General features: G+C 54.2%; 1 protein-coding gene across 2 annotated transcripts in view; it reads left to right on the forward strand.

The window, feature by feature from the left end:
- The window catches only part of PTP4A3 (protein tyrosine phosphatase 4A3), a 48,631-nt gene extending 24,232 nt beyond the window's left edge, over positions 1-24,399 (forward strand). The window contains exons 1-6 of one of the 2 annotated variants that reach the window (XM_076329020.1): positions 5,192-5,211; positions 11,400-12,200; positions 13,889-13,981; positions 18,199-18,329; positions 18,989-19,063; positions 19,544-24,399. In XM_076329020.1, the coding sequence (XP_076185135.1) occupies positions 12,096-12,200; positions 13,889-13,981; positions 18,199-18,329; positions 18,989-19,063; positions 19,544-19,661 (522 nt within the window). In that variant the 5' untranslated portion in view covers positions 5,192-5,211; positions 11,400-12,095 and the 3' untranslated portion in view covers positions 19,662-24,399. Of the gene's footprint in view, positions 1-5,191; positions 5,212-11,399; positions 12,201-13,888; positions 13,982-18,198; positions 18,330-18,988; positions 19,064-19,543 lie in introns of those variants that run through there. The other variant, XM_076329019.1, reaches the window with a different exon arrangement.
- Positions 24,400-24,666: the final 267 nt, after the last annotated feature.

Raw genomic sequence — 24,666 nt, forward strand, 5'->3', positions numbered from 1 at the left:
ATGTGCAGAGCACGGATGAAACGCCGCGTCCTGCCTGTCCCATCCCTGCTGGATCCGGCCGTAGGAACTGAGGAAGTTTTCCTGCTGAGCAGGGTGGGGAGGCTTCACATCTCAGCCTTTATTTAATTTTCAGGTGATAAAAGCATTGCTTCCCTGTCCGGCACGTCTGAGCAGCCAGCACGTTCAAACGCTTCCCTTTCTGCAGAGAATTTGCATTTCCCTAAAGGCAGCGCCAGTTTTATGCAAATATCCTGATGAAAGAAAGTCAAAGCCAAAGTGTGCTCATGAGTAAGCTTTCCTGGGCATTTCTCGAGCAGTCAGATGCTCTCTTGCAAACCTTTCGGCGTTTCGGGGAGGAGCAGTGTGGCGTTGCTGACTGTGGGCTCCTCTGGCCCGAAAAGCGCTGTGTGATTACCACTTCACCTCCACGTTGTCCTAGAAGCGGTATCAGTCTGGAAGGGTGCTTTGGGTTTGCAACATCCCGCTGTTGGCTTTGCTTTGCCTAGGTGCACTGTTCCCATGGGACATGGCATCCCCACTTGTTGTGGTGTTCACATGGTGCTCGGCAACTGCACTGTAGGCAGGATGGGTTTCCTCAGCTTCCTGCCATTCCCCGAAGGACGTGGTCCTTCTCCTTCCAAGGTCTCCAAGATCACCCGGGCACAGTCCATCACAACCAGCTGGGCTTTGCTGCACAACCTCCCCCTTGCTTTCCCTGCTGGCATGAGGAGAAGAGCGAGTAGCAGCATCCCGTAGTGGCTCTGGCATCTCCTATTTGGAGCAGGCTTTTTGCTCGTGCAAATCGTTCCAACTTCTCTTTCTGAGATGCCAGGGCATTCGCTGGCTTTTGTAAAGCCGCTGCTGGAAATCCTTCCTGTGAATGACAGGAATATGATTAGATGACTCTGTTCATCTTATGTATCGAAAGACAGTTCATTTAAGTGACGAGAAGCACTGGGATCTCTATAGTTTGCCATCAATTCCTTTCTTAGCCGGTTTTGCCTCAAACAGTGGCCGGGAGCAGCCTTGGCATGCCAGAGTATCACTGCGTCGCAAGCGAGGATGTGATTTAAAACGTGCTTGTCTGGAGCACCAGTAGCCTGCTTTCTGCTTCTGATTTGCAGCCCAGAAGGAGACTGGCTTGATTGTAATGGGGGAGCCCATTTTTGTAGTCTGAGACCTCGTCCCAAGCTGCAGCGTTGTAGGACTCTGGTCCCAAGGAGTTTTCAGCGTTTTCCTAATGCTCAGAGAGTCCTGTTCCAGTGAGACTTTTTAATCCCTTGGTTAATCTTGAATCCAGTTTGAACCCTGCTCGATAAAGAGGCAAGCTGGGAGCTGGGTGGAAGCTGATGTGGAGAACCCTGGGGAAAGGCCACGGTGCCACCTGGCCACCCTGGCCATCAGGCAGTCATAGAATCATAGAATGGTTTGGGATGGAAAGGACCTCTAAAGGTCACCTAGTCCAACCCCCCTGCTGTGGGCAGGGACATCTTCAACTACATCAGGTTGCTTAAAGCCCCGTCCAGCCTGACCTGAAACGCTTCCAGGGATTGGGCATCCACAGCTTCTCTGGGCAATCTGGTCCAATGTCTCATCACTCTCATCATAACAAATTTCTTCCTTATGTTCAATCTAAACCTACCCTCTTTCAGTTAAAACCATTGCCCCTTGTCCTGTCACTACAGGCCTTAGTAAAAAGTCTCTCCCCGTCTTTCTTATAAGCTCCCTTTATATATTGAAAGGCCATAATAAGGTCTCCACAAAGCCTTCTCTTCTCCAGGCTGAACAACCCCAACTCTCTCAGCCTTTCTTCACAGCAGAGGTGTTCCAGCCCTCTGATCATTTCCATGGCCCTCCTCTGGACCCGCTCTAACAGGTCCATGTCTTTCTTGTACTGGGGACCCCAGAGCTAGATGCAGTACTCCAGGTCTCATGAGAGCGGAATAGAGAAGGCGAATCACCTTGCTTGACCTGCTGGCCATGCTTCTTTTGATGCAGCCCAGGATACGATTGGCCTTCTGGGCTGCAAGCGCACCTTGCCGGCTCATGTCCAGTCTGTCATCCACCAGTACCCCCAAGTCCTTCTCGGCAGGGCGGCTCTCAGTCTATTCATGATACTGGGGATTGCCCCAACCCAGGTGCAGGACCTTGCACTTTGCCTTGTTGAACTTCATGAAGTTCACATGGGCCCACTCCTCAAGCCTGTCAAGGTCCCTCTGGATGGCATCCCTTCCCTCAAGTGTATCAGTTGCGCCACTCTGCTTGGTGTCATCTGCAAACTTGCTGAGGGTGCACTCAATCCCACTGTCTGTGTCATTAGTAAAGATATTGAACAGTACCCGTCCCAATACAGACCCCTGACCAACACTGCTTGTTACTGATCTCCATTTGGACGTTGAGCTGTTGACTGCAGCTCTTCGGATGTGGCCATCCAGCCAATTCCTTATCCAACAAATAGTCCATCCATCAAACCCATCTCTCTCCAAGTCCACAACAGCCACTGATTCCTGAGCTGGAGGAAGAGCTGCAGCCACATCCTTGCCTTTTTATGCCCCTGTGAGCCCATCTGCAAGATACATTTCCAGGGGGGCTTTGAGTTTCAGGAGCTCCCCAGTCTGCAGGCCCGGAGCAGCCCGAGCTCTGCACTGGCTTAATCTCCTTCCTCCAAAGCAATACTCGATCCTCCTTCTCCTCCTCCTGCCAGTTTGGTTCCCCATCTCCCATGTTGGCAGGGTGTAAATCGGGCTGAGGACAAGGGGCAACGCTTCATATGCCGGGCGGGCTCTGCGCAGCAAGTGGAGACACTGATGTCCCGCCAGCAAGAATGGCTGCAACTTTTGGCATTTCATCCCTTTTGATCTTTTATTTGAAAGAAAACCACCTTTATTTGCTCTGCAAACTCTCATGGGCGGGGGACACTTCTTGGCGCCCACCAGCACAGCGTCCCTTGGCATTGGGTTTTTGCACAAGAGCAGCAGCAGCTCAGACCAAAGAATTTTGTCCCTGTTGCTGGTGATGGCTGGGTGCACGGGGGTAGGAGAGGGTACAGGATCAGGCCATGCCCGTAGCTGTGCATCCAAAACTGGCAGCTCAGAGGTACCCACTTTTATCCGTAGAGCTTTGCCGATGAGTTGCCTTTGCAGAGCAGTGGTCCCGTGGCAATCAGGGACCGCTGATTGTGGTGGCTTTTTGCTGGAGCTAAAGAGGTTTCTGGAAGGGGTTTGCAGGGAAAACCTTCTCTGCAGGACCTGGGCTCGGTGGGGTGAGCCAGGAGCTTGGCATGCTGGGGGTCTGTGGCATGCGTGGGCACCGTCAGACCTTGCAGCACCCCACGCAGGGGCAGGGCATTTTCCCATCTCCCTTCGCTTGCTCCACAGCTTTTAATTATCCTGGCTGACACCCATCATATTTCCCCCAGCGTCCCTCCGTATTATTAGTAGCCCTGGAGGGGCACTTATTACCTGCATGGAGCGTCTCTGTCCCATCCTGCTGGAAAGGGGACAGCCCTGGAAGGGCTGTTTCAAGGGATAGTTTCTGCTGGGGTATGGCAGTGGTCAGGGCTGGTGAGGACAAGGAGGAGCCATCCCAGGGTTTTCCATGCAGCACTGTCCTCATAGGCTGGTGGCTGCCTTAAAAAGTGCTTTGGTGCCCACCACAAGGGAGAGGGCTGGTGGTATTGCCACCCCCCAGCAGCCTGTCATGATATGTGTGACCCTGTTTCCATGGGGTGAAATATGTAGACGCAATACTGGGGAGCAAGGGTGAGATGGTTTGGGAGGACGACGCCTGAGAGCACAGGGTCTGGATGGTGGAGGAAGCTCAAGGACCCACAAACCCCATCTCAGCCTGGTGCCATTAATTTGGAAGAGCTGCCTTTCTCCGGAGCTTGGCTTCTCTGGTCAATGCTGGCTATAGCTTGATGCCACCAGAGAAGACCTTTCCACGGGGCTCATCACAGGCAGCGCATGTTTTCTCCTCTCCCACATTGCCATCCCCAGCATGTCATGGAGCAGGGTGTACTTTCAACACTATCTGCAGGTTGAAATCCACGCGTTGGGTAGATTGAGTCCCCTGGAGCCCCCTTCTTCGTCAACAAACATTCATCAAAGCCACCGTGGCCGGTTGGTGTTGGGGTTGTGCAAGACGCGCCAATGACGCAGAAAGGGCTGCCAGTGCCCTTTGGTCAGGGCTGCCGTTGGCTTGATGAGGAGGTAGGACTGGGCGGCGTAGGGACATCTTCGTATTGGGATGCCACCACCGAGCGGGGACATGAAAAATAGCGAAGTTCAGGTCCCGTGGAAAACAGGGTGGTTGAAGATCAGGGGCCAAAACACCGGTGCTGGGGTAGGCAGTGGAAAAACTAAATGCAGGCTGCACCTCTCCCAAAAATAGCCTCCCCGGCACAGGCTCAAGCTGTACTTCGAAGGGGTGGTCACGACAGCCCCCCCCGTGCCCTTCTGGGGGGGCTGCCACCGCCCGTGCTCCTGGTGCTTACCCCGTAAGAGGCATCGCTCCCCCCCTCCCCGCATTTTGCTATTCAGCACCTGCCACGAGTATTAAATTCGCTTGAAATGCTTCGAGAAACCACAAGAAAAGATGAGCAGATGTTCAGCCACGCTGGAGATTCGGGGTGGGAGTGGCACGCAGCGGTGACAGTTGTCAGGGGGGACCACTGGGGTCGGCTTGCCCCCCTATGTGTGTTTTGGGGCGAGGATGCTACTTTGGGATTTTTTTCTTTCCAAGGATGCTTATGGGAAAGGCAGGAAGCCTGGAAATGCCCCATCAGATGCAAAATGGCTTTTTTTTCCTGATTCCTCTGGCCAAAAGAAGTCCCTGAAGGATGGGGGAGAGCTGGCCCCCAGTTTTTGGGGTGCCTGACTTCTCTGTGCATCGGGTGCTGGAGCGTGGGGACTGGCCGTCCCCAAACGACCGAGCCTTCCTCCCTCCCAAAAAACCCCTCCAGGGCGCACCCTCTGCAGATTTGGGAGGCAGCCAACCCAAAGCCTGCTATTACAGCTCCCCGTGGAGTTGGCCTCTCTTCCCCCCCTGCTTTTTTTCCTCCTTTCCCTTCAAAGCCAAGCCAGGAAAAGCCTCTGACGTCGGCACCGCGGCTGCGAGCTCCTCGCGGCTTGCTGGGGGAAGGCGACGGAGGGGATATCCCGGATCATAAAACCAGGATCTCTCCACAAGCGGGGCCGCCGCCGGCTACCCGTGAGTCATCCGCTGCCGGGGATGGGGTGAGAGGGATGGGTGGGGGACTGCATTCAGCTGGGGGGGGTCCTTTTCCCCCCAGTGCTGAACGTTTGGTGCCTTTTTGTGTTTTTTATGAGCTGCTTCTGGTGGCTGAATCTCTTATGGTGCAAGAAGGAATTAGGTTCAAAAAAAATGCCATCCATGCACACCGCAAATTCTAGCTCTTTGGGGGTTACATGTGGGGTGAAAACCTGAAATTGCAGCTAAAGGGCTATTCAAGGGGTGCCTAGAGCATCTTGCGTTTCCTCCGGGGCATTGCCCCACGAGCACTGGACAGGAGAGGCAGCCCCAGCACCGGTGGTCATCACAGGCATCCTTGCATCAGCACAGGGTCCATGTCCCATCAGGGTTGTGGACCAACACCAAAGCGGGCAAGAGGGAAAAACAACTCCCAAAGGGTCATTTTAGGCACTATCCACACTGTGCCTCAGCCTCTGTTCAAAGAAAAAAGGTGCAAATAAAAGATAAAAGGGGTCGATCATGATACCGGGGCCTCCGGTGCATTCCCAGCTTGCACAGTGCTGGGAAGACTGTGCTCTTCTTTTTATCTATCTGTCTGGCTTGCTGTCTTATCTTCCCCATTCCTCCCTCTTTCCCGGTCTCCTTGAGTGCCTCCTGCTTGCGAAGCTCCACGCTGACATCACGCCAGCATCTTTCCCTGCTGCCTAAATACCACCAAACTCCTTAAATCTGACTGGAGCTATAGAATCAGGGGCCGTACGGCTCTTTTCTGCAAATTTACACGTGAGCCAGAGTTTACTGCGTGCCAAAAAGGATGTGGAGGAAGATGCATGACCTGGTTTATCTTGCAGGTGCATTTTGGTGGGCTGCTGAGAGCTCGCCGTCGCTCTCCCTCTGCACTCGTGCAATTTTAATCCTCCTTGCCGTTTTGCTCAGAAGACATCCTCTGCAGCAAAACAAACAAACAAAAAAATAACCTCTTGGAGGAAAAACCCTGCAACGCTTCCCCGGCAGACGGTGCCGGGTGCTGCTCTGCTCCCGGCAGCAGATACCCCACAGCTGCTGCCACCTCCCCATGGTACCTGTCACAGCTTTTCCGGGACATCCCTGTCTGCTCTTTCCAGCTCTGCACCTGGAACAGGATGTGCCGGTGGCTGCTGTCGCCTCTGCCCCCAGACACCGGCTCCTGTGGGGTGTTTTGTTTCCGTCACTGTCCCCCCGGACCTTTCCTGTTTCCTTCCGTGCAGATGCGACCGGAGGAAATCTCAGTGCTTTGGCTTTCCTCTGGCTGGGTCCCAGCTGTGGTTGCGGGCTGGGGACGGCACTGCAGCTCTCTGCATCCTGGGACCTGGCAGTGGTGTTGGTGGTGGTGGTGCTGGTGGCAATGGTGGCAGTGGTGGTGCTGCTCGTGCTGGTGGTGGTGGTGGTGGCAGTGGTGGTGCTGCTCGTGCTGGTGGTGGTGGTGGTGGCAGTGGTGGTGCTGCTCGTGCTGGTGGCAGTGGTAGCAGTGGTGGTGCTACTGGTGCTGGTGGCAGTGGTGGTGGTGCTGCTGGTGCTGGTGGTGGTGCTGGTGGGTCTCCTCGTGCGTGCAACCAAGCCTTGTAGACCTGCTCACTGTGGTAACGTGGCAGTGGTAGATGTGTGCAGAACTGCTATGTGGTAATAATTGGGACTACTCAGAAACTTGCATGCAGTTTTCAGGGTGATGGAAATGCTCGTTGTGAGGTGGGATTGCAAGCAGAGAGAGTCAGACTTGATCAGCCGTAAGGGGAAAGGGCCGGTCGGTGTCCTGCTACGTGGGCTGAAACCAGGAGAGAGGTCGAGCAAATGTAACACAGATGGGTGTTTTGTTAGATTTTTCTGAAGGTGAACTTTGAACGTGAGATGTACTCGCTCGGGAGATAGCTATATTTATATACGGGTAAGATACATATTGTTTGGGTGAGCAAGAGCCTTTGTTCCAAGTCCCGCTGCTAAAGCCCACGTGGAGTGACAATTTGGCTCTGCAAAGCTTCCTTTTCCTTTGCTTGGGGAGTTGCTGTGCTTAGGAAAAACTGACTTCACCAGCTGCGTCCTGCTAGCCCGAGTACCAGCAGCATAGTCGTCAGGTCTGGCATCTGCTCACCAGTCCAGCCAAGCCCTTTTATTAACTACAGCAAAGAAGACCTGGCCTTTATTTTGCATCGAAGTGCCGGAAGGAAGAGCAGCCCCATCCCTGCCATTGCAGGGTCCGTCCCTGGACGGCTGGGACGAGGCCAAGGTGCGTGTAATAGAGCCACCATGCTGCAAAGGAATAATTAGGAGAGCCCCATGATCCCCTCTGCTTTGGGGTGATGGCTCAGTGGTCCCCGTTGCCACAGGGACCTCCATTGCCACGCCGGAGTGTGCTTGCCCTGGATCTTCGGCTGGGCTCTTGACTGCAAAACTTCTTGGGGAAGAACCACAAACTTCCACAATCATGGTGAAAAACATCATTGTGGCTTGCACAGTACATGTGTCTTTCATGGCTTTGCAAGGAAGAAGCCTGCCGTGTCACACCGCTCCAGCTAGAAAATTAATGCTTGTAGAAATTCAAAGGCAAACGTCGCCGGTGAAGCTTTGAGATGAGCTTGCAGATGTTGGGGTGGCAGCGATGGGCACATTGCGGGGAGGTGGCCCCCATCCCTCCCCGGCCTTGGGCACGGCAGGGGGACGGTGGCAGCAGAGGGACGGTGGCAGCAGGGGGACAGTGGCAGCAGGGTACCCCACTCCTCCGGTCATTCATTGGGCTTCGCCTCGATGGGTTTGAGCCTGAAAGGCCAGTGCTGTACCGCTGAGCATCCTCATCCAGGGCTTGCTTACTGCATCCTCACATGCTTCATCCAAATCCAGATCCCCTGTAGTGCTTGAGTCAGAAGGATATTTATTCACTTGGCAGGTTATTAATATTAGCTGAAATACCCTTTTCTACATTGTTCTACCATGCTTAATATGGTGATCAGCATCACAGCCTGCAGAGCTGGGGATGATTTGCGATTGAATATCCATTAGGGATTTATGGGCTTTGGGGCTGAATTTCCAGGACATACAACTGCCAAAATACTTGAAACGCTTCCACTGGAGAGGAGACCTTGTGGGAAAGGAGCACTCGCTGTTCTCGTACGCAGGCGGTTCCCAGTGAACCTCCGTTACTGGCAGCGAACACACCCAAGCCAATAAAAAATTATATGGTATCCAGAGCGCTGATGGAGCATGAATCGTGTGTCGGATGATGATGGGGAGCAAGCTACTGCTCCCGGCGTGCAATGCTGACGTTGGTGCTCACAGCGGCTCCCAACGGGGTTGCTCAGCGGGTGGGTTTAATCCGGGACACGATTAAACGTGGGCACTGTTTGTATTAACACGACCCTGCAGCCGGTTAAAACGGGGTATGAGGTTATTTGGAGGGGGAAAAGTTATTTTTTGCTGCTTTTCCTTGTGCACTGCAAGCACCTCTCATGCTAGTGCATTGAGCCCAAAGGGGCGGAAGGCAAGATGTCATTAAACGCGGTGGAAGCTGAAAGAGCCAAGAGCCACAGGCGTTAAAAGGAAAAGCAGAAGATCCTCAGGTCCTTTGTTTCAGAGAAACTGGGTTTGCAAGGGGATGATTTGGGGCAATACCTGCTCCCCAGCAGCTCTTCCCTTTGAGCAGGCATCTGTGGCTGCCCATCCCTCCCATCTCCCCTCCCTTTGGAGGGTTTTAACCTCTTCTTTCCTTGAAGCGAATGGAAAAGGAAGGAAAAAGCTTGCTGAAGGGATTGCCAGCAGGTTTTTCTTGGGAAACATTCACTCGCTGGGTTGCTGGCTCTTTTTGTGGCCGTGCTGGCCCGCAGCTCAGTGGCTGGTCTTGTAGGAGCCACATAGCTAAAACCAGTCCAAAATTACCCTCCAGAAATACCATTTCTTACCCAGCCACGGTGAGCTCATCTCAGGGGGGAGCAGACCCCGCAAGCGAAGTGATGGGTGGGAACATCACTGGAAAAGCACAGCAAGCCCCAGGGGGAGAGCACGTTCCCCATCCCATCTTGCAGGAGCATTGCAAGCTTTGAGCAAAGATCCCGGCTGCCGTGATCCAGCTGGGGAGGGTGAGCTGCCCCTGGGGGGTCAGCATCACCTGGGGGCTGAGCTGCTCTGAATCAGACCTAAAATGCTTCTGGGAGGCAGCTGCCACCTCGCTCCCTTCCCTCAGCTGAGCTTCCAGCCTCCATCAGCTGCTAAAATCTGATTTTCTCAATGGGGACTGGAAAACACCCCCCAGGATGTCCCACTCGTCCCCTGCAGCCCAGGCAGGGTTTGAACTTTGCAGAGCATCCTTGCAGGGTGGATTATTGTTGTTCTTCAGCACCCTTTGAAAAAAACCCAAAAACAACGCACCCTAGCCAAAGGAGCCCACGGCTCGACGCTGCTCAGCCATGAGTCACCATCGCAAACCACAGAGCTCGTTCTGTCCCATCTCCTCCTGGCTCTGGGGTAACATTACCCGATTTTTTTACGGGCAAAAATAGTGAGTCAGGAGTGACGGGACGTGATTGACAAGGGGGTTCGGGGCAACTCGGGGGGACAGGGACATATGAGGGTCTGCAGAGGAGCTGGGAAAGGAGCCAGTGGGCTAGGAGCTGGGAAAGGGCCAAAACTCAAGGGGATTTCATCACTGAGCCCTCCCCAGCTCCTAGCCCACTCCAAACTCCTTTCCAAAATCCCGGCTGTAAAACCATGGGCGCGGAGATGCACTGTGTGCCAGGGCAGCGCCAGGGCTTGCACGTGCTGCCAATAATAAATAATTAGTGCCCTGCCAGTGGGAAAGTCCGTGATTTTAGCAGCCAAGCTGGGCATGTTTAAGAGAGCAGCCCCGCTCCCCCTTGCCACCTCGACTGGCTTTTTTTTCCTTTGCTATTTGATTTTTTGCCTTTTTTTTTTTTTTGTTATTTGATTTTTTCATTCCCGGGGACGGCTGGTGAAGCAGGAGCCCGTGAGCGGGTTGTAAATGATGCTCAGGCACGGAGGAGCCCGGCAACAGCACCTGGGTGGTGTGATGAGCTAGTCGGTCCTCAGCACACCTCCCTGCTCCCACCTTGTCTTGTTGTATGGGGATAAAATGACGCGGAGGGGAAAGTTTATGGGCACTGGGGCATCAGGAGGAGAGGTGAGGGGGCGCATGCCAGCCTGACTCGGGTTACTTATGTGCTTATGGTCTATTTTGAGGCTCCGGCCACGCGGCACTAAGCAGCCACTGACCCGGGGAAGGGACCAGCTTCAAAACAAGAGTCAGGCGGGTAACGACCCGGGGAAGCGCCTGGTTTCCCTTGTCTCTGAGCAGGGCTGGCAGCACCCTCGCCTCCCCCCGGGCCCATCCTGTCTTGGGTTTTGGCATTTCCACAGTGGGAATTGATTTTCTTTTTTAATTCTTCCCATTTTCATCCTTGAAGGTAAAGATGCCCCCGGCTGTGAGGCCAGGGTACTTTATAGGGAGCGATGCGCTGTCGGTGATGGGGATGCGGATAAGTGAGCAGGGGGACACATCCATCACCAGCGTTGGTGAAACTGCTTGCCCACAACCCCCTCCTCTGCTCACCCCCTCCCCAAGAAAGCTCATTTGCAGGCGGCTTAGTTGGCCTAAGAGCATTAGAGGTGCATTTAGTGGACATTAGGTGCTCGAGCAGCACTGGGAGCATGTGGCCGATTAGCAGCGGCTGGTTTCGGGCAGAGCGCCGCATTCGGGGCAGAAATATTCGCCGTGTGTTTCAGGGACGCAAAGGTGAGGTCTGGGGGGAGAGGATGGGTGCCGGGGGGGAGGCAGGTCAGCTGGCATGGCTCGGGTGCTTAAATATTCCAGCTGGTTGCTGATATTGGGTGGCGTGAGAGCAAGCCCCTTCCCTGCCATGTGCTTTTCCCTTTTGCGGGGGAAATGTGAGTTGCCCCCCTGGCTTTCCAGTGCCACTTCAGCTTTTCAGATGATATTTCAGCTTCTTCTTTACATACCACCTCACTTTCTAATCTACAGTCTCCCGCGAAGATGAGCATGGTCAGGGGTGCTCGTACGGGATGTGGCGGGTGCTGGTGCATTCGGGGGCACTGTGTGTCCCCCCACACCAGCCAGGGACTTCCTTGGAGCCAGCCTGGGGAGGAGGACACCCTCACCACCATGTTTCCCTTTCCCTCCCCTGCAGCCTCGCTCTCTGCCGGGATTTATGGAGGTGCTGAGGAGCAGCTCTGAACCCCGTGGCCCGCGGCAGCCCGCCCCGTGAAGCAGCGCCCGACCGCCTCGCCTCATCTCGCCCGGCATCCCAACCCTCCGACTCAACCATTCAAGGCTCCCGTGCATGGATCGCCCCAGCGAGGGACCGCTGCCGGACGCCGCCGACGCAGCCCCGTAGGCTCCCGGCCCCCCGTGCCGCCCCCAAGTACTCCACATACCCCGATGGGGTAACGTGACGGGGGTCACCCTCCCGCCACCGCCACCCCCCATATGCAGAGGCCTTTCTAGAGCGCCAGGGAGCGCGCGGCACCAGAAGCGGAAGCCGCTCGCCGTCGCACACACGCAGAGGACGCCAACACTACAGCAAAGGGATTTTTTTTTTTTAATTATTATTATTAATTATTATTATTATTATTATCATTAATACTATTTTTTCCCGTCTGGCTTTTTCCCCCGGGGGGCTTGCGGTGTGTTGAGAAAGCCGGCGCGCTCCCAGGAGCTGGGATTATTTGCACAACGTCTGTATATTGAGTTCTCAATCCTGTTTATTTTTATTTTTTAAGCGCAGAGGAGTTGTTGGGGTTTTTTTTCCCCCTCACACCACTCTTTTCTTGGGTTTTTTCCCCCCACCGCCGTCAGCACCACCACACTCTCTTCCCATCCCACCATGGCCCGGATGAACCGCCCTGCGCCGGTGGAGGTCTGCTACAAAAACATGAGGTTCCTGATCACCCACAACCCCACCAATGCCACGCTCAACACCTTCTTGGAGGTAAGGAGGCGAGGCTGGAAGGGGGGGACCAGGGCCCAGCTGCACGTTTTGGGGCTAAAAGCCAATGTTGAGATGCAACAGGGATCAATCCTGTGTAGGATGAGGCAGTGGCACATCCCCTTTGCTACCACAGCCCCCGGTGGCGTCCCAGGGCGGCGGGTCCAATCACCACCGGCTTTTTGGGGTAGGATGTTTTGGAGGACCCCAAGCATGGTATTTGGGCACAATGGAGGTGGAGTAGAGTTTCCCCGTTCCTGTTGCATCCCCTGCCAGCTCCACCAGCACATCATGGGAAGGGGCTTTACAGTGATGCACGTGGATCCTCCCCTGCATCTCCCAGCATCTCAGTAAGGACTTTTCATCCCAAGTATCCCAGCGTCTTTCCAATGCCCGGAGTGCACTGGGCGTTGCACAAGGAGTTGGAGGGCTCGGTGTTGCATGAGCCAGTGACGGTGCCCTGCCTGGAAGCGCTGCCTCCAGCACTGGCAGCAGCCAGGAGTTAGGGGGGGAATAATGTATGCCTGTGTCTGTTGTCCGGGGCGAAAGGCTTCGACTTACTCTTTTTATCAGTGCCTGGGGGAAAGGCAACATCCTGCAGGTTCGGTCGAGCCGGCACAAGTGGCTTCTGCTTGCAAGGAGGCGTTTCAGGATGTTGCGTTTGCAGAGGGACCTGGGGCTGCGCACAAGCCCAGCAAGGGATTTTTGCCTCAGCCCTAAACCACGTTGAGGTTTGACAGGCCAGTACCAGACGCATCTTCCAAGCTAAAGGAAACTCCCCCATCCGCACATCCAAAAAAGCACGTGTGAGCACCACCAGCTCGGAGAGCCGCAGGAAGGGGGTTGGGATTTGGGGACAGCCGCTTCGTGCCCCTGCATGCCGCGTGCAAGGCAATGGGGATTGCACCAGTGGGAAGGGGGAAAAATTCCCCTTTCCTCCAGCCTCTTCAATTTTTGGCCAAGCTGCCAAGCGCACAGGGGTTTGCCGTGGCCTTGCAAGCACGCGCAGGGAAGGATGGAGATGGATCATTGAAGGGGACGATCTCACGTGGCACCTGGCGGGGCCAGTACACCGGCATGTAATCCGGGGGCCATCCTTGCGGTGGGCGATAAGCCACGCTGGAAACAGCCCAAGTCCCACGCCCAAGCCTGCAGTGTGTTAGAGTGATGATGGGATACAGCAACGAGGTCAAGAAGGAGCCCCTGAGCAATCTGCAAGATGCTGAGTGCGGTCGGCGGGGTACGCTATGAGCCCCCCAGCCTCCTCCATGCGTTTCTGCAGCGGGAGTTGCGACCTCACCGTGCACAAATAATTTCTCCTTTGGGGGATTTGCACCCGTGTTGGAGATGTTTCTTTGCCTGGGGTGTAAAGTCCCTGCTGGTGCGGCCATCGGGGCTTAAAAATAAACAGCCCCGCTGGTGCTCATGACTCCAAGGAGTTGCGAAGGTGCTGGGTAAAAATCCTACTGTGACCATGCAGCGTTGGTGCCCTGGGATTTAATGATTCCTTGTGCTTCCCAGGCTGGATGGACCACAGAGGGGTTTGCTCAAGGGTCCAGAGATGGGGCACGGCACTGTTTTAGGGTCCGTAGGGGTCCGTGTGGTCATAGCAGAGCTCAGACGTGTTGGGGTTAACCGGGATGTGACTGGCAAGGTTTTTTTCAGACCCCTCCTTCTCCTTCCCTCCCCAGGACCTGAAGAAGTACGGTGCCACCACGGTGGTGCGAGTGTGTGAAGTGACCTACGACAAGACCCCCCTGGAGAAGGACGGCATCACCGTCATGGTAGGTGGGCGGCGGGATGGGCGCCTGGGGGGGGCTGCCCCCCCCCCGCTTAAATATCCCCATCCCTGGGGTCTGCTAAACACCCCGCATTTCGGATAGAACAAATCGGCATCGCGCTTGCCCGGGAGCAGAGTTTGAAGCCCAACTTCATCCTCAAGGCGAGGCGGGTGAGCTCCCCGCTCCCCGGGCTGAGATGGGGCTGGTGCTTTAAAAAAAGAAATCACTGCCCACGCACCCGAAACTGTGACTCATACGGTTGAGTCGGCAGCTGCCTTCCCTGCCTGTCGCTCGTAAAGCATCCAGGGGATGAGAGCGCCTGATCCCACGTGGAAGAGGCGCATGGTTCCCGTTACCCCTGGCGTTATCTTATCCGGGGGGGAGTGCAGGTTTTTTGCTCTTCCAGCAGCCGGCTGGCAGAACTCTGGGGGATGAAAGGGAGCAGGCAGCAAGCAGGAAAAAGCAAGGAGGCAGAGCAGGCAGCTGCCTGGGCTGCATCTGGGCTGATATGTAATGGGAGATGATGTCAGGCGTGATTGCCCTGCCAGGGAGTTCAGCTCCAGCTGGAAAGGGAGGCTCTGCTCGTTATTTAGGAAAGGGTTTGGAAGTGCCTCTTGTCTCCTGGGGTGGTCCTCTGTGTGTAGGTCCTCCCTATACAACTCCCTCTGTAAAATGTATATCCTATAGAGATAGCTAGCTACATCCTAGATCCTGTGGGATATAAGTAGATAATAGATCCTATGTGTCTGTAGATAAAGATCTTCCAGATGCAGATCTCTCTAGGTACAGATGCTATGTCTCTATAGGATCTATCTTACAGAGAAAGACAGCTGTATCCTACATATAGGATCTGTACGTGGGAGGTCATCTCTGCTCTCTTATAGACCAAATTCTGCCTTTTACCCTGTTTCTGGCTGGAGTCCTTCCATCTGAGTTTCTATATCTAAGATATACATATCTCTCTACATAACTTACATAGAGAGGTATCTGTATCTAGGATATGTTTTATATAGGGAGATATCTATATCCTAGATATAGAAACTGTGCAAGATACTATGTAGAAACTATATAGTACAGATACAGGCTTCTATAACTATATAGAAACTGTATAAGATACATAGAGCAATATCTATATCCTGTGTATCTATGGATATCTATGGATAGATATCTATGGATAGATATATCTATGCAGATACAGACATATCTATATATATCTCTATATACCTATAGCAAATATATAAAATAGAATCATAGAATGGTTTGGGTTGGAAGGGACCTCTAAAGGTCATCTAGTCCAACCCCCCTGCTGTGGGCAGGGACATCTTCAACTAGATCAGGTTGCTCAGAGCCCCGTCCAACCTGACCTGGAATGTTTCCAGGGATGGGGCATCCACCACCTCTCTGGGCAACCTGGGCCAGTGTCTCACCACCCTCAGCGTAAAAAATTTCTTCCTTACATCTAGTCTGAACATCTATATATATAGGCTATACCTATGTATCCTATACCTTTCTTTGGGGAATAGGCACAAGCTGGTCAAGGCCTGACTCTGGTGCAGTGTGCCTGGGCGCTGGCATCTGCAGCTACAATGCCCGCGGTGGTCCTGTCCTGGCTGCGCTCCCTGGGGGGTTTTGGACGCCTCCTCTGCTTTTGGCTCCTCGCATGCCGCAGGGGATCCTGGGCAATCTCTAAAGCTGATGGTGGTTACTGAGTCGTGCCAGACGCAGGTTTCCCGTGCCGTGGACATCTGCTTGGAGGCCACATTCACTGGTGGCTCTTCCGTTGCTGATCCTCCTCCTGGCCACAGCACCAGGGCATCACTCGGTGCTTCGGCAGCTCTGCCAGCAGGTTGGAGATGGGGCAGAAATCCTGCCAGGAAACCGGTGCTGTGCAGGTTTCACTGTAGGAGGGTTTATGGTGCAGGATGCATATACTGTATTGGGTATACCAATAGTGTTTAATGTCTTTATGACTGACGTAGATGGTAGGATTGCGTGCACCCTGAACAAGTTTGCAGATGACACCAAGCAGAGTGGCGCAGCTGATACACTTGAGGGAAGGGATGCCATCCAGAGGGACCTTGACAGGCTTGAGGAGTGGGCCCATGAGAACCTCATGAAGTTCAGCAAGGCCAGGTGCAAGGTCCTGCACCTGGGTCGGGGCAATCCCCGGTATGACTACAGGCTGGAGGATGAAGGGATTGAGAGCAGCCCTGCCGAGAAGGACTTGGGGGTACTGGTGGATGAAAAATGGGACGTGAGCCAGCAAGGTGCGCTCGCAGCCCAGAAGGCCAATCGTATCCTGGGCTGCATCCAAAGAAGTGTGGCCAGCAGGTCGAGGGAGGGGATTCTGCCCCTCTGCTCCGCTCTGGTGAGACCCCCCCCTGGAGTACTGTGTCCAGCTCAGGGGACCCAAGCACGAGAAAGACATGGACCAGTTAGAGAGGGTCCAGAGGAGAACTACGGAAATGATCAGGGGGCTGGAACACCTCTGCTGTGAAGACAGGCTGAGAGAGTTGGGGTTGTTCAGCCTGGAGAAGAGAAGGCTTCGTGGAGACCTTATTATGGCCTTTCAATATATATAAAGGTGGCTTATAAGAAAGATGGAGAAAGACTTTTTACCTAGGCCTGTAGTGACAGGACAAGGGGCAACAGTTTTCAACTGAAAGAGGGTAGGTTTAGACTGGACATAAGGAAGAATTTTTTTACAATAAGGGTGATGAGACATTGGACCAGATTGTCCGGAGAAGCTGAGGATGCCCCATCCCTGGAAGTGTTCAAGGTCAGGTTGGACGAGGCTTTGAGCAACCTGATCTAGTGAAAGATGTCCCTGCCCACGGCAAGGAGGTTGGAACTAGATGATCTTTGAAAGTCCCTTCCAACCCAAACCATTCTGTAATTCGATGATTTTGTGATACGGTGTGTCATCCCCGGTGCGAGCCCGGTGACCTGCGCTCATGGCTGAAGCAGTGCTTTCCAGGCGCTGCAGGGAGGAGATGATCTTGTAGGATGGGCACGGGCTGTGCAGGGTGGGCTGGCTCAAGCATTAGGGTACCCTGACTCCTTTCCTAGCAAAGCCACACTGAAATCATTACGGGTTCAAAGACTGAAGTGAAGCTCAGCAGCTTCTTTTGCCAGTTTACACCAAGGATGACTCCAGCACAGCAGCTTAGTGACTCACTCCTCAAACATGAGGATTACAGCCCCATGCTTTCCACTCACCGGGGATCACCGTGCCACATCCCCTCCCAAGCAATGCTCCCCTGCCCATCCCCCTCTCCCACTGCTGCGTAGCCAGTGGCCACGTTCCTCCTGCCAAATCCATTTTGGGAGAGACTTCCCCATTTTGGGAGAGACATACAGCCTCGGCTGGCTACCAGTGCCCATGAGGAGAGACTGTCCCTTCCCCAAAATGCTGCAGCAGTCACAGGCAAGGGTGGTGACACTTTTCCCCCATAGCAGAGCCCAGGGCCACGGGGGTGCTTAATGCAGCACCCATTTTACCCGCTTCGTCACCGAGCTCTGATGCTGAGTCCATGCGGCTTGAGGATGAAGCTTGTAAGAAGATGGACGCTTTTTTTTTTGTCCCTTAAGAGCCTTTCCTGAAGGATGCTATTTAAATGGCCCCATTTGGAGGGGTCTCCCTCCTTCCCTTCGGCTCTCTCTAGGGCTGCGTTAGGGGGTCCCCAGAGCATCCTTTCAGGGCTGTGTGCTCACTTTTCACTCCCATGTGTTGCAGCAAGCTGAATTTCGGCACCACGTCAGGCCCTGAGATTTCAGCCACCTCCAAGCCGCCTTTGCTCAAACTTCCTACAAAGTGGCTTTGCGGTCCCAAGTGCTGGATTGAGATGGGAGCTGGCAGGGGGAAGGATGGGGGTTGCGGCTCCTCAGAGCTCAGCGCAGTCGTCCGAACAGGGAGGCAGGCGATGGCCACCCTGTGGCCACACGGAGGCAGGAGGACATGGGGACCATGTTGCAGGTCCTGTGGGTGCTCCTGAAGGCTGAACCTGTCCATAGGAGATGGGAGGACCCCAGACCTAGACTCACACGGCTGCTACTTCCCCATGGAGCTGCGCTGTGAGCCTGGTTGCCAGCACACGCATCCGCCTCCCCTCTGCTGAGGTCCAAAACACCATCACCCTTAGTAAAAAGCAATCCCCTGAGTTTTTTCCCAGGGTCTGACAGTGCTTCTCTCTTCCCCTGACCTTGCCCCCACCTTGCAGGATTGGCCGTTCGATGATGGAGCGCCTCCTCCCAGCAAGATAGTGGAAGATTGGCTCAACTTGCTGAAGACCAAGTTCTGCGAAGACCCTGGCTGCTGCGTGGCCGTGCACTGTGTGGCCGGCCTGGGGCGGTAAGTCAGAGCCCGGCACCCCAGCTGCCACCCCACCCATGAAGGGGGAAGAGGGAAAACCATGCTTGCTCTCCTCCTTGCACCTTAGAGCAGGGTTTTTGCATGCAGTGGAGACCTTAGCGGGAATAGGCATTGACAGGGGGGCTGCTGCCTGAGCTCCTCCTTGCACTTCTCCTGGCCAAATCCTGGGCACCAGGGGGGGCCTGGGTTGCTCGGTGCTGTCTGGCCAGTGCCCCACGGCGATTTTGCTTTTGCAAAGAGCTCGTCGTGGAAATATTGCAAAATGCTTCCCACTACCACCGGGAGCCACTGTATTTCAAGAGCCACTGTGTTTTGCTGCTCCCCCTGCCTCAGGTCAGGTTTTGCATGTGTATTTATGTCTACTTTTCTGACAGATTTGCCTCCAAAGTCCTCATGCTCATTAGAAGAGCAGCAAACAGCTGCCAGCCCCATCCTGGGGGTTTTACCTCTAAAATCAGCTGTTCCTTGGAGCAGCACTTGCAGCCAAATGGCAAGAAATTACAAACTAAAAGCCAGTGCTGGCGATTGCCCATAATGCCACCTCTACGGCCCTATGGCGTGTCCCCCCGCCCCAGGATGGGATGTCAGCTTCTGGGCCACATGGCTGGGGAGTGACTGCCACTGCCGTTGCCTTTCAGCGCTCCCGTCCTCGTCGCGCTGGCCTTGATCGAGAGCGGGATGAAGTACGAAGATGCCATCCAGTTCATCCGACAGTAAGTCGAGCGGCGTTTCGGTGTCGGGGGAGAAAGCAGCCCCTCTCTGAGGGAGTGGAGAGATCTGGCGTGCCTCAGGGTTTTTTTGGGGGCACCGGGGTTGCTTTTCTCTCCTTTTGGCATGGAAGAAAAGGGGGGGCCAGCACCAAGCACCCTGTGCCTTTGCGTCAGGGCTGTGGGAGGCTGGGGAGGCATCCGGGAGCATCCTTAGGGGGCTTTTGGCAGGCGCCCCGCTTTGGGCAGCCTCCCCACGTGTTTCTTCCCTGGCTCTCCGTGTCCTAAGACTCATAGGGTGGGTGATCAAGAAAAGCTGCTGGGGTCGGTGCCCGTCTCCATCCCCAGAAGACGCATGAGGCTGCAGCCTCAAAAATCCCTTCCTGCTCCAGGCAGGGGAGTTCAGCACCCCGACAAGGGTGGCTCGGGGTGGGGGGTCTTCTCCTGGCACACCGCTGACTGTGCGGCCCTTCTCTGTCCCCGCAGGAAGCGCAGAGGAGCCATCAACAGCAAGCAGCTGACGTACTTGGAAAAATACCGACCAAAGCAGAGACTCCGATTTAAGGATCCTCATAACCACAAGAACAAATGCTGCATCATGTAACCTCAATGACCTCTTGCCAAAATCCGTGCACACAGACACCCGGGCACTCACACGCATCCCACCCCCTCACCTCCTCGCCCAGCCCTGTGCACCCCACACACCGCCTCACTGACAGGGCTGGGGTGGGGGGACATGGAGCACCACCAACGTGTTCCAGCACCCACAGCACGGTCATCTTGCCGGACCCCCAAAAAAGGCTGCTCTCTCCAGCTACAGCCCCGAGGAGGCAAGGCAGCGCTGCCCTTTGACTCTTGGCGTTAGCAGGCAATGAGCTCACATGACGGTTCTTCATCGCCTTCCTCCTCACTTTCCCCTCCCGTTGCACTGAGAGGGATGGGCGGAGAGTGCTTGGGTTTGGGGTGATGCAGGCAGGGCTGTGCCAGCTGAGAAGGGATGGGGAGCAGGAGGGCCAGAGCACCCCCAGAAAAACCCTTTCCCACCTCTTCCCTATAAATAAGGGCTGCAGCAGCAGGGACGAAGGTGGGGATGGCGCAATGGCCTCGGGGGAAGATGGTGATAGCAGGGAGAGGCAATGGGGGCTCGTAGCTTGGTGCTGGCCTTGTGGCCACAGGAAGGTCTGAGCTAAGTCTCCCCAGCACCATTCCCTTTCTCCTGGCCCCTCTACCACTTCACCATCTCCCCGTTGCCTTGATGCCAGCCGAGATGCTGCAGATGGGGCTCGTTGGGGGCTTGCTGCAGCAAAGGCAGAGGTGCTGGGAAACTCGGGGACAGTGGCGGGGCTTTGAGGCACCCAGCTTTGCCGGGGTGCAGGGTCAGCACTGGGTCCCCCAAAGTGTGGGGTGCTCTTATTTATGGCTTCCAAATTCAATGCACAGGGTGGCGGGTTCTCTCTTGTCGTGTCCCCATCACCAAGCCACGGCACAAACACCAATTCTGGCTGTGATGCCCTGGGGACGCAACGCGTATCTCAGGGCACATCCATGTCCTCCACCGCTGCGTTTGCTGTCCGAGGGGCTGGGCTGCAGCTTTCCTGGGGGATTTCGGGTGCTCCTGGCAGCACGTCACCAAATTTTGCACCTGCCTTTCCCACACCCGGTGGCATCTGTAACGCGACGCCTGGCACCCTAAAACCCCCCGGCGCGTGCCCTGGTGGAGTGGACTCAGAGCTGCCCCTGAGCCGGGACATTAAACATCTCTCAACTTTCTGCCTTTGAACGCTTGCAGCAGCTGGAGCGGTGGGCATGTAGGGGGCGTGGGGGTGTTTTTTCTTTTGATGAGGATAAGAAGAAATTTGCTAATTAAAGGAAAAAAAAACTTAAAAAAAAAACCTGTTTGTCTTCCGCACATCCTCTGGCCTTTGTTTCTCCCATCGCTGCCTGGTGGAGCCCGGGAGGTGATCCATGGCCCCTCAGACTGATCCCCAGCACCAGGTCACAGCCAGCTGCCAGCTGCTGTCACCAGGGCATACATGTGGCCCAAGGGATGCCCTGGGTATCCTTTGGGCTCGCTGCTGCTCACTCCCTCAGCTGCAGAGGATCGCAGATGTTGGGGCAAGGAGGGCTAGTCATCCAGCATCTTTTGGTTTTAGGCTGCCCAACTTGAGATGCCTTCAGTGCCCTGTGTTGGGTATCTCCAAAGGTTTGTGTGCCTTCCCAAAACATAGTATTCAGAGTCATTTGCTTCAGAGGGTTCATCTCTTGGGATAAGCGGTGAGGAAGGCTGGTTAGACACTTTTGGTACCTGCAGAAGGGCAGGGGATGGCTTCGTGCCACCACACCTGGGCAGAGGAGGACCTCAGAGCCGTTTCCAGTGCCACTCCTCCTCTCCCAATGGGAGCCAGCCCCGCTGCACAGCAGGGATGGCCATCCCATGGGACGAGCTGTGGTGCCGAGCGAGGTGGAGACCCTCAACTTATGGCCCCGGAGCTGTCATACCGCACACCTCGGGCCAGTCCAAGTCCCCACATTGTGGGACAGCCCTCGGTCCCTTGAGTTTCTCCTGCCATGTTCCAGGCTGGTGGTTCCTATGTCTCGTGGGGAAGGTGGTGGTGGTTTGAAGGGTCTGCGTTGGTTGGGAAGGGTGAGAAATTGGGCTGATAAAAAGGCCTGATCCTGTATTGCAGCAGTCCCTCTGGGTGGGTCACCATCCTCTTCCTGCCCCGTTGTGTCCTCCTGCTGCTAAAATAGGTGCTGCTTCATCCCCAGGGGCAGTAGGAGGTGGCTCAGCATTGTGACCAGGACAGTCCCAATCCCTCTTAGCCAGGAGACCTCGTGGTCTCATGTGCTCCCTGGTCACAAGAGGCTGTGCCATGACTTGCAAAGAGTTTAGAATAAAGTGGTGGGAACCGCTGCTTTGCAGGCTTGGGAGAAGTTTCTGCCCTGGCAAGAGGAGGAGAAATGTTTTCCTCACCCACGCTCGTGGGACCATCACATGGCAGATTGCCCAGGGCAAGCGGTCCAGGGCTTCAGCCATGATGCTTTTGAGTTGGAGTCAGGATGGGGACAGAGGGGCTTGAATTCAGCCTCCTTTGGCCACAGGAACTCTTCACCTCCTCCATGCAGGGTTTGATGCTGGAAGTGCTTGGTGCTGAGCTCTGATGAGAGTACTCTCAAATCTCAGCTTGGTGGGCTTGTTTGGGGGGAACACACTGGGGGAGACAGGCTTTGCAGTGCTCCTTCGCTTTATGTAGCATCAACCCAATCACCTTAAAAATAGCTTCTAGTGTAAGAGCAGTCCTTGACCTGGTACAATCCATGTGGCCAAATCCTGAGGGCCTCTGGCTGGCAGAGTGGCATCTTGATACTCTTCAGTTTTGTGTCACTGCAAAAAAAAAACCAAAACCAAGCTGCTTTAATTGTCCTATTTTTTTTCTTTTTTAATTTCTCCCCCCTGTCCTGGAACTTGCTGTCACCTCCCATGTGCTGCTCCATGGACAGGACATCTTGGCAGCCCAGGAGCTGCAGTCCTTGCATGGAGGGCTTGAACCCACTCCAAGGTTTCTCTGAGTTGGACTGCCAAATATTTGGGATTTTTTTGATATGGACTTGGGCTCCTACCTCTGAGGTACCAGCTGCTCGATGTTTCAGCCTAGAGAAGGTTACAGAAACATAACAGGCTGGAGAAATTGAGGGGTCTTCCAACCGGGTTTTTGGGTTAGAAACCTCAAAGAATAGCCCAGTTCCCTCACAAAAATCATGGGACAGTTGGGGAAGAGGGAAAGTTGGAGCTCAGTAGACACATAGCACCAGAGTGAGGCCTAAGCAGCTAAGGACTCATGGTTTGGGCTGGTTTTGGGGTCTCTCCTTGTACGCTAATCCTCATTTCACCTCAGATGCCAAGATGTTGAAAGGAGAGCCTTAAAAATCTGACGTATTTGCCGATTCTATTATTGTTCTAGTTGTCTCCATTGGGTCTTGGCAGATGTCATAGGGAACAGACACCCCCATGGTTTTGGCTACAAACCCAACTACCTTATCCTGCCCTTTTCTGCAGAAACAAAGGCACAAACTGGGTTTTATACCTCCTCACCCCTATCCACCTCCCCCACCCCCTCCATGGAAACCCGCCATCTTTCCATAGTTTGCAGGGGCAGGGCTCCAAACTGGTAGCAAGAGCTTTGGAGATCCAAGGGATGGCAAAGCAGAGAAGCCCTAACCATCAAACCAAGAGCTTTTAGGCTTTGCCCAGGAATCAATCGTGGCTGAACCTCACGTGGGAGAATAAATCTGAGCAGGAGATCATAGTTGTGTCCTCTCACTTGTGGCATACATGTGCCCTTATCTGCATTTCGGTTAAAAGGCTCATGTGTCCCTTCTGTTCTCCATGTTTGCTAGTCAGATGGAGCGTGTGGTGGGGGTGGGGGTGGGAAGAAAGGCAACGTGGCCATCGCAAATGGCCAGCTCTTTATTTAAGAAAGGTCTGGTGACGTGCATTTAAAGACTTCGCATTTGTAAATTCATATTATGAGTCTTGCAATAAGGCTGAGACTGTGGTGGTTGGACTGAGAGCTTCAGATGAGGAGGTTTATGAGTAACAGATTTCCCGAGGAAGCAGAGAGTCTTGCTCTATCTACAATAGAACGAGTCGTTTGGGTTTTTTTGTATTGGGTTTGTTTGTTTTTTATTAGTCCCAGTGGGAAAGCACACAGGGAGATTCGTGACTTCCATGCAGTTTCCAGGGTCTTATATCTTATTTGCTTCCAGCGGGCTGGGTAGGTGCAGTTTGGCGGGTGGATTTGGATGGGATACTGTCTGGTGGGAGAAAAATGTGGCCGGTTTCTTTGCGCAGCGGGGGATCACGGGCCGGCTGCAGTCTCGCTCGCAGGCTCTGGCAGACATTCCCGGGGAGGGGGGGGCATTTCGCCGTGCTCGGCTTCCCTTTAGATGACGATCTCCCAATGAACTCTCGACTTCCCTGCTGTTTTCTTTCTGTGCAACAAAGAACTGCATATTTTCCTTTTTAACTCCGTGGGCAATCGTAGTAGTATGTAGATTAAGCCCAGATGACTTTTTTTTTTTTTTTTTTTGGTCTGAGCCATAGCTAAATTATTATACGCAACGCTTTTTGTATCAGACGGCATCACTTTGAATATGCAGATGAGGTATAGGATCTTGACACTTTATAACCTTTTTAAAAAGAAACTTGTCTGTTTACTTACGTCTTGTGTAAAAAGGAAAAAAAAATGTATGCCTTTTAGTAATCACTTTTTTTTTTGAGTTTTATGAAATTACGGTGGTTTCACTCCAGCAGCGAAATAAAAAGCGTTCACTGTTTTGTACATCCCTGTGTGCTGCGATGCTGCTAATGGGGGAGTTACCAAGATGGGGGAGGCAAAGGCAGAGCTGAACTCTGGCCGAGGGATGGTGGAGGAATGCATGGGGGGGCTGTTGGGGTCCTGTTGCCTCCCCTTGGCTGGAGACATCAGTCCACTCCCATCCCATCCGATCCCAAATGTGTCCCAGCTACATTCCCCACCCATTTCCTGCGTTATTTTCCTCTTCTCATCCCATTCCCCTTTCCTGGGAGCTCCCAGGACAGACAACGG

The sequence above is a fragment of the Aptenodytes patagonicus genome, chromosome 2, assembly GCF_965638725.1.
Source record: "Aptenodytes patagonicus chromosome 2, bAptPat1.pri.cur, whole genome shotgun sequence".
Lineage (NCBI taxonomy): Eukaryota > Metazoa > Chordata > Aves > Sphenisciformes > Spheniscidae > Aptenodytes > Aptenodytes patagonicus.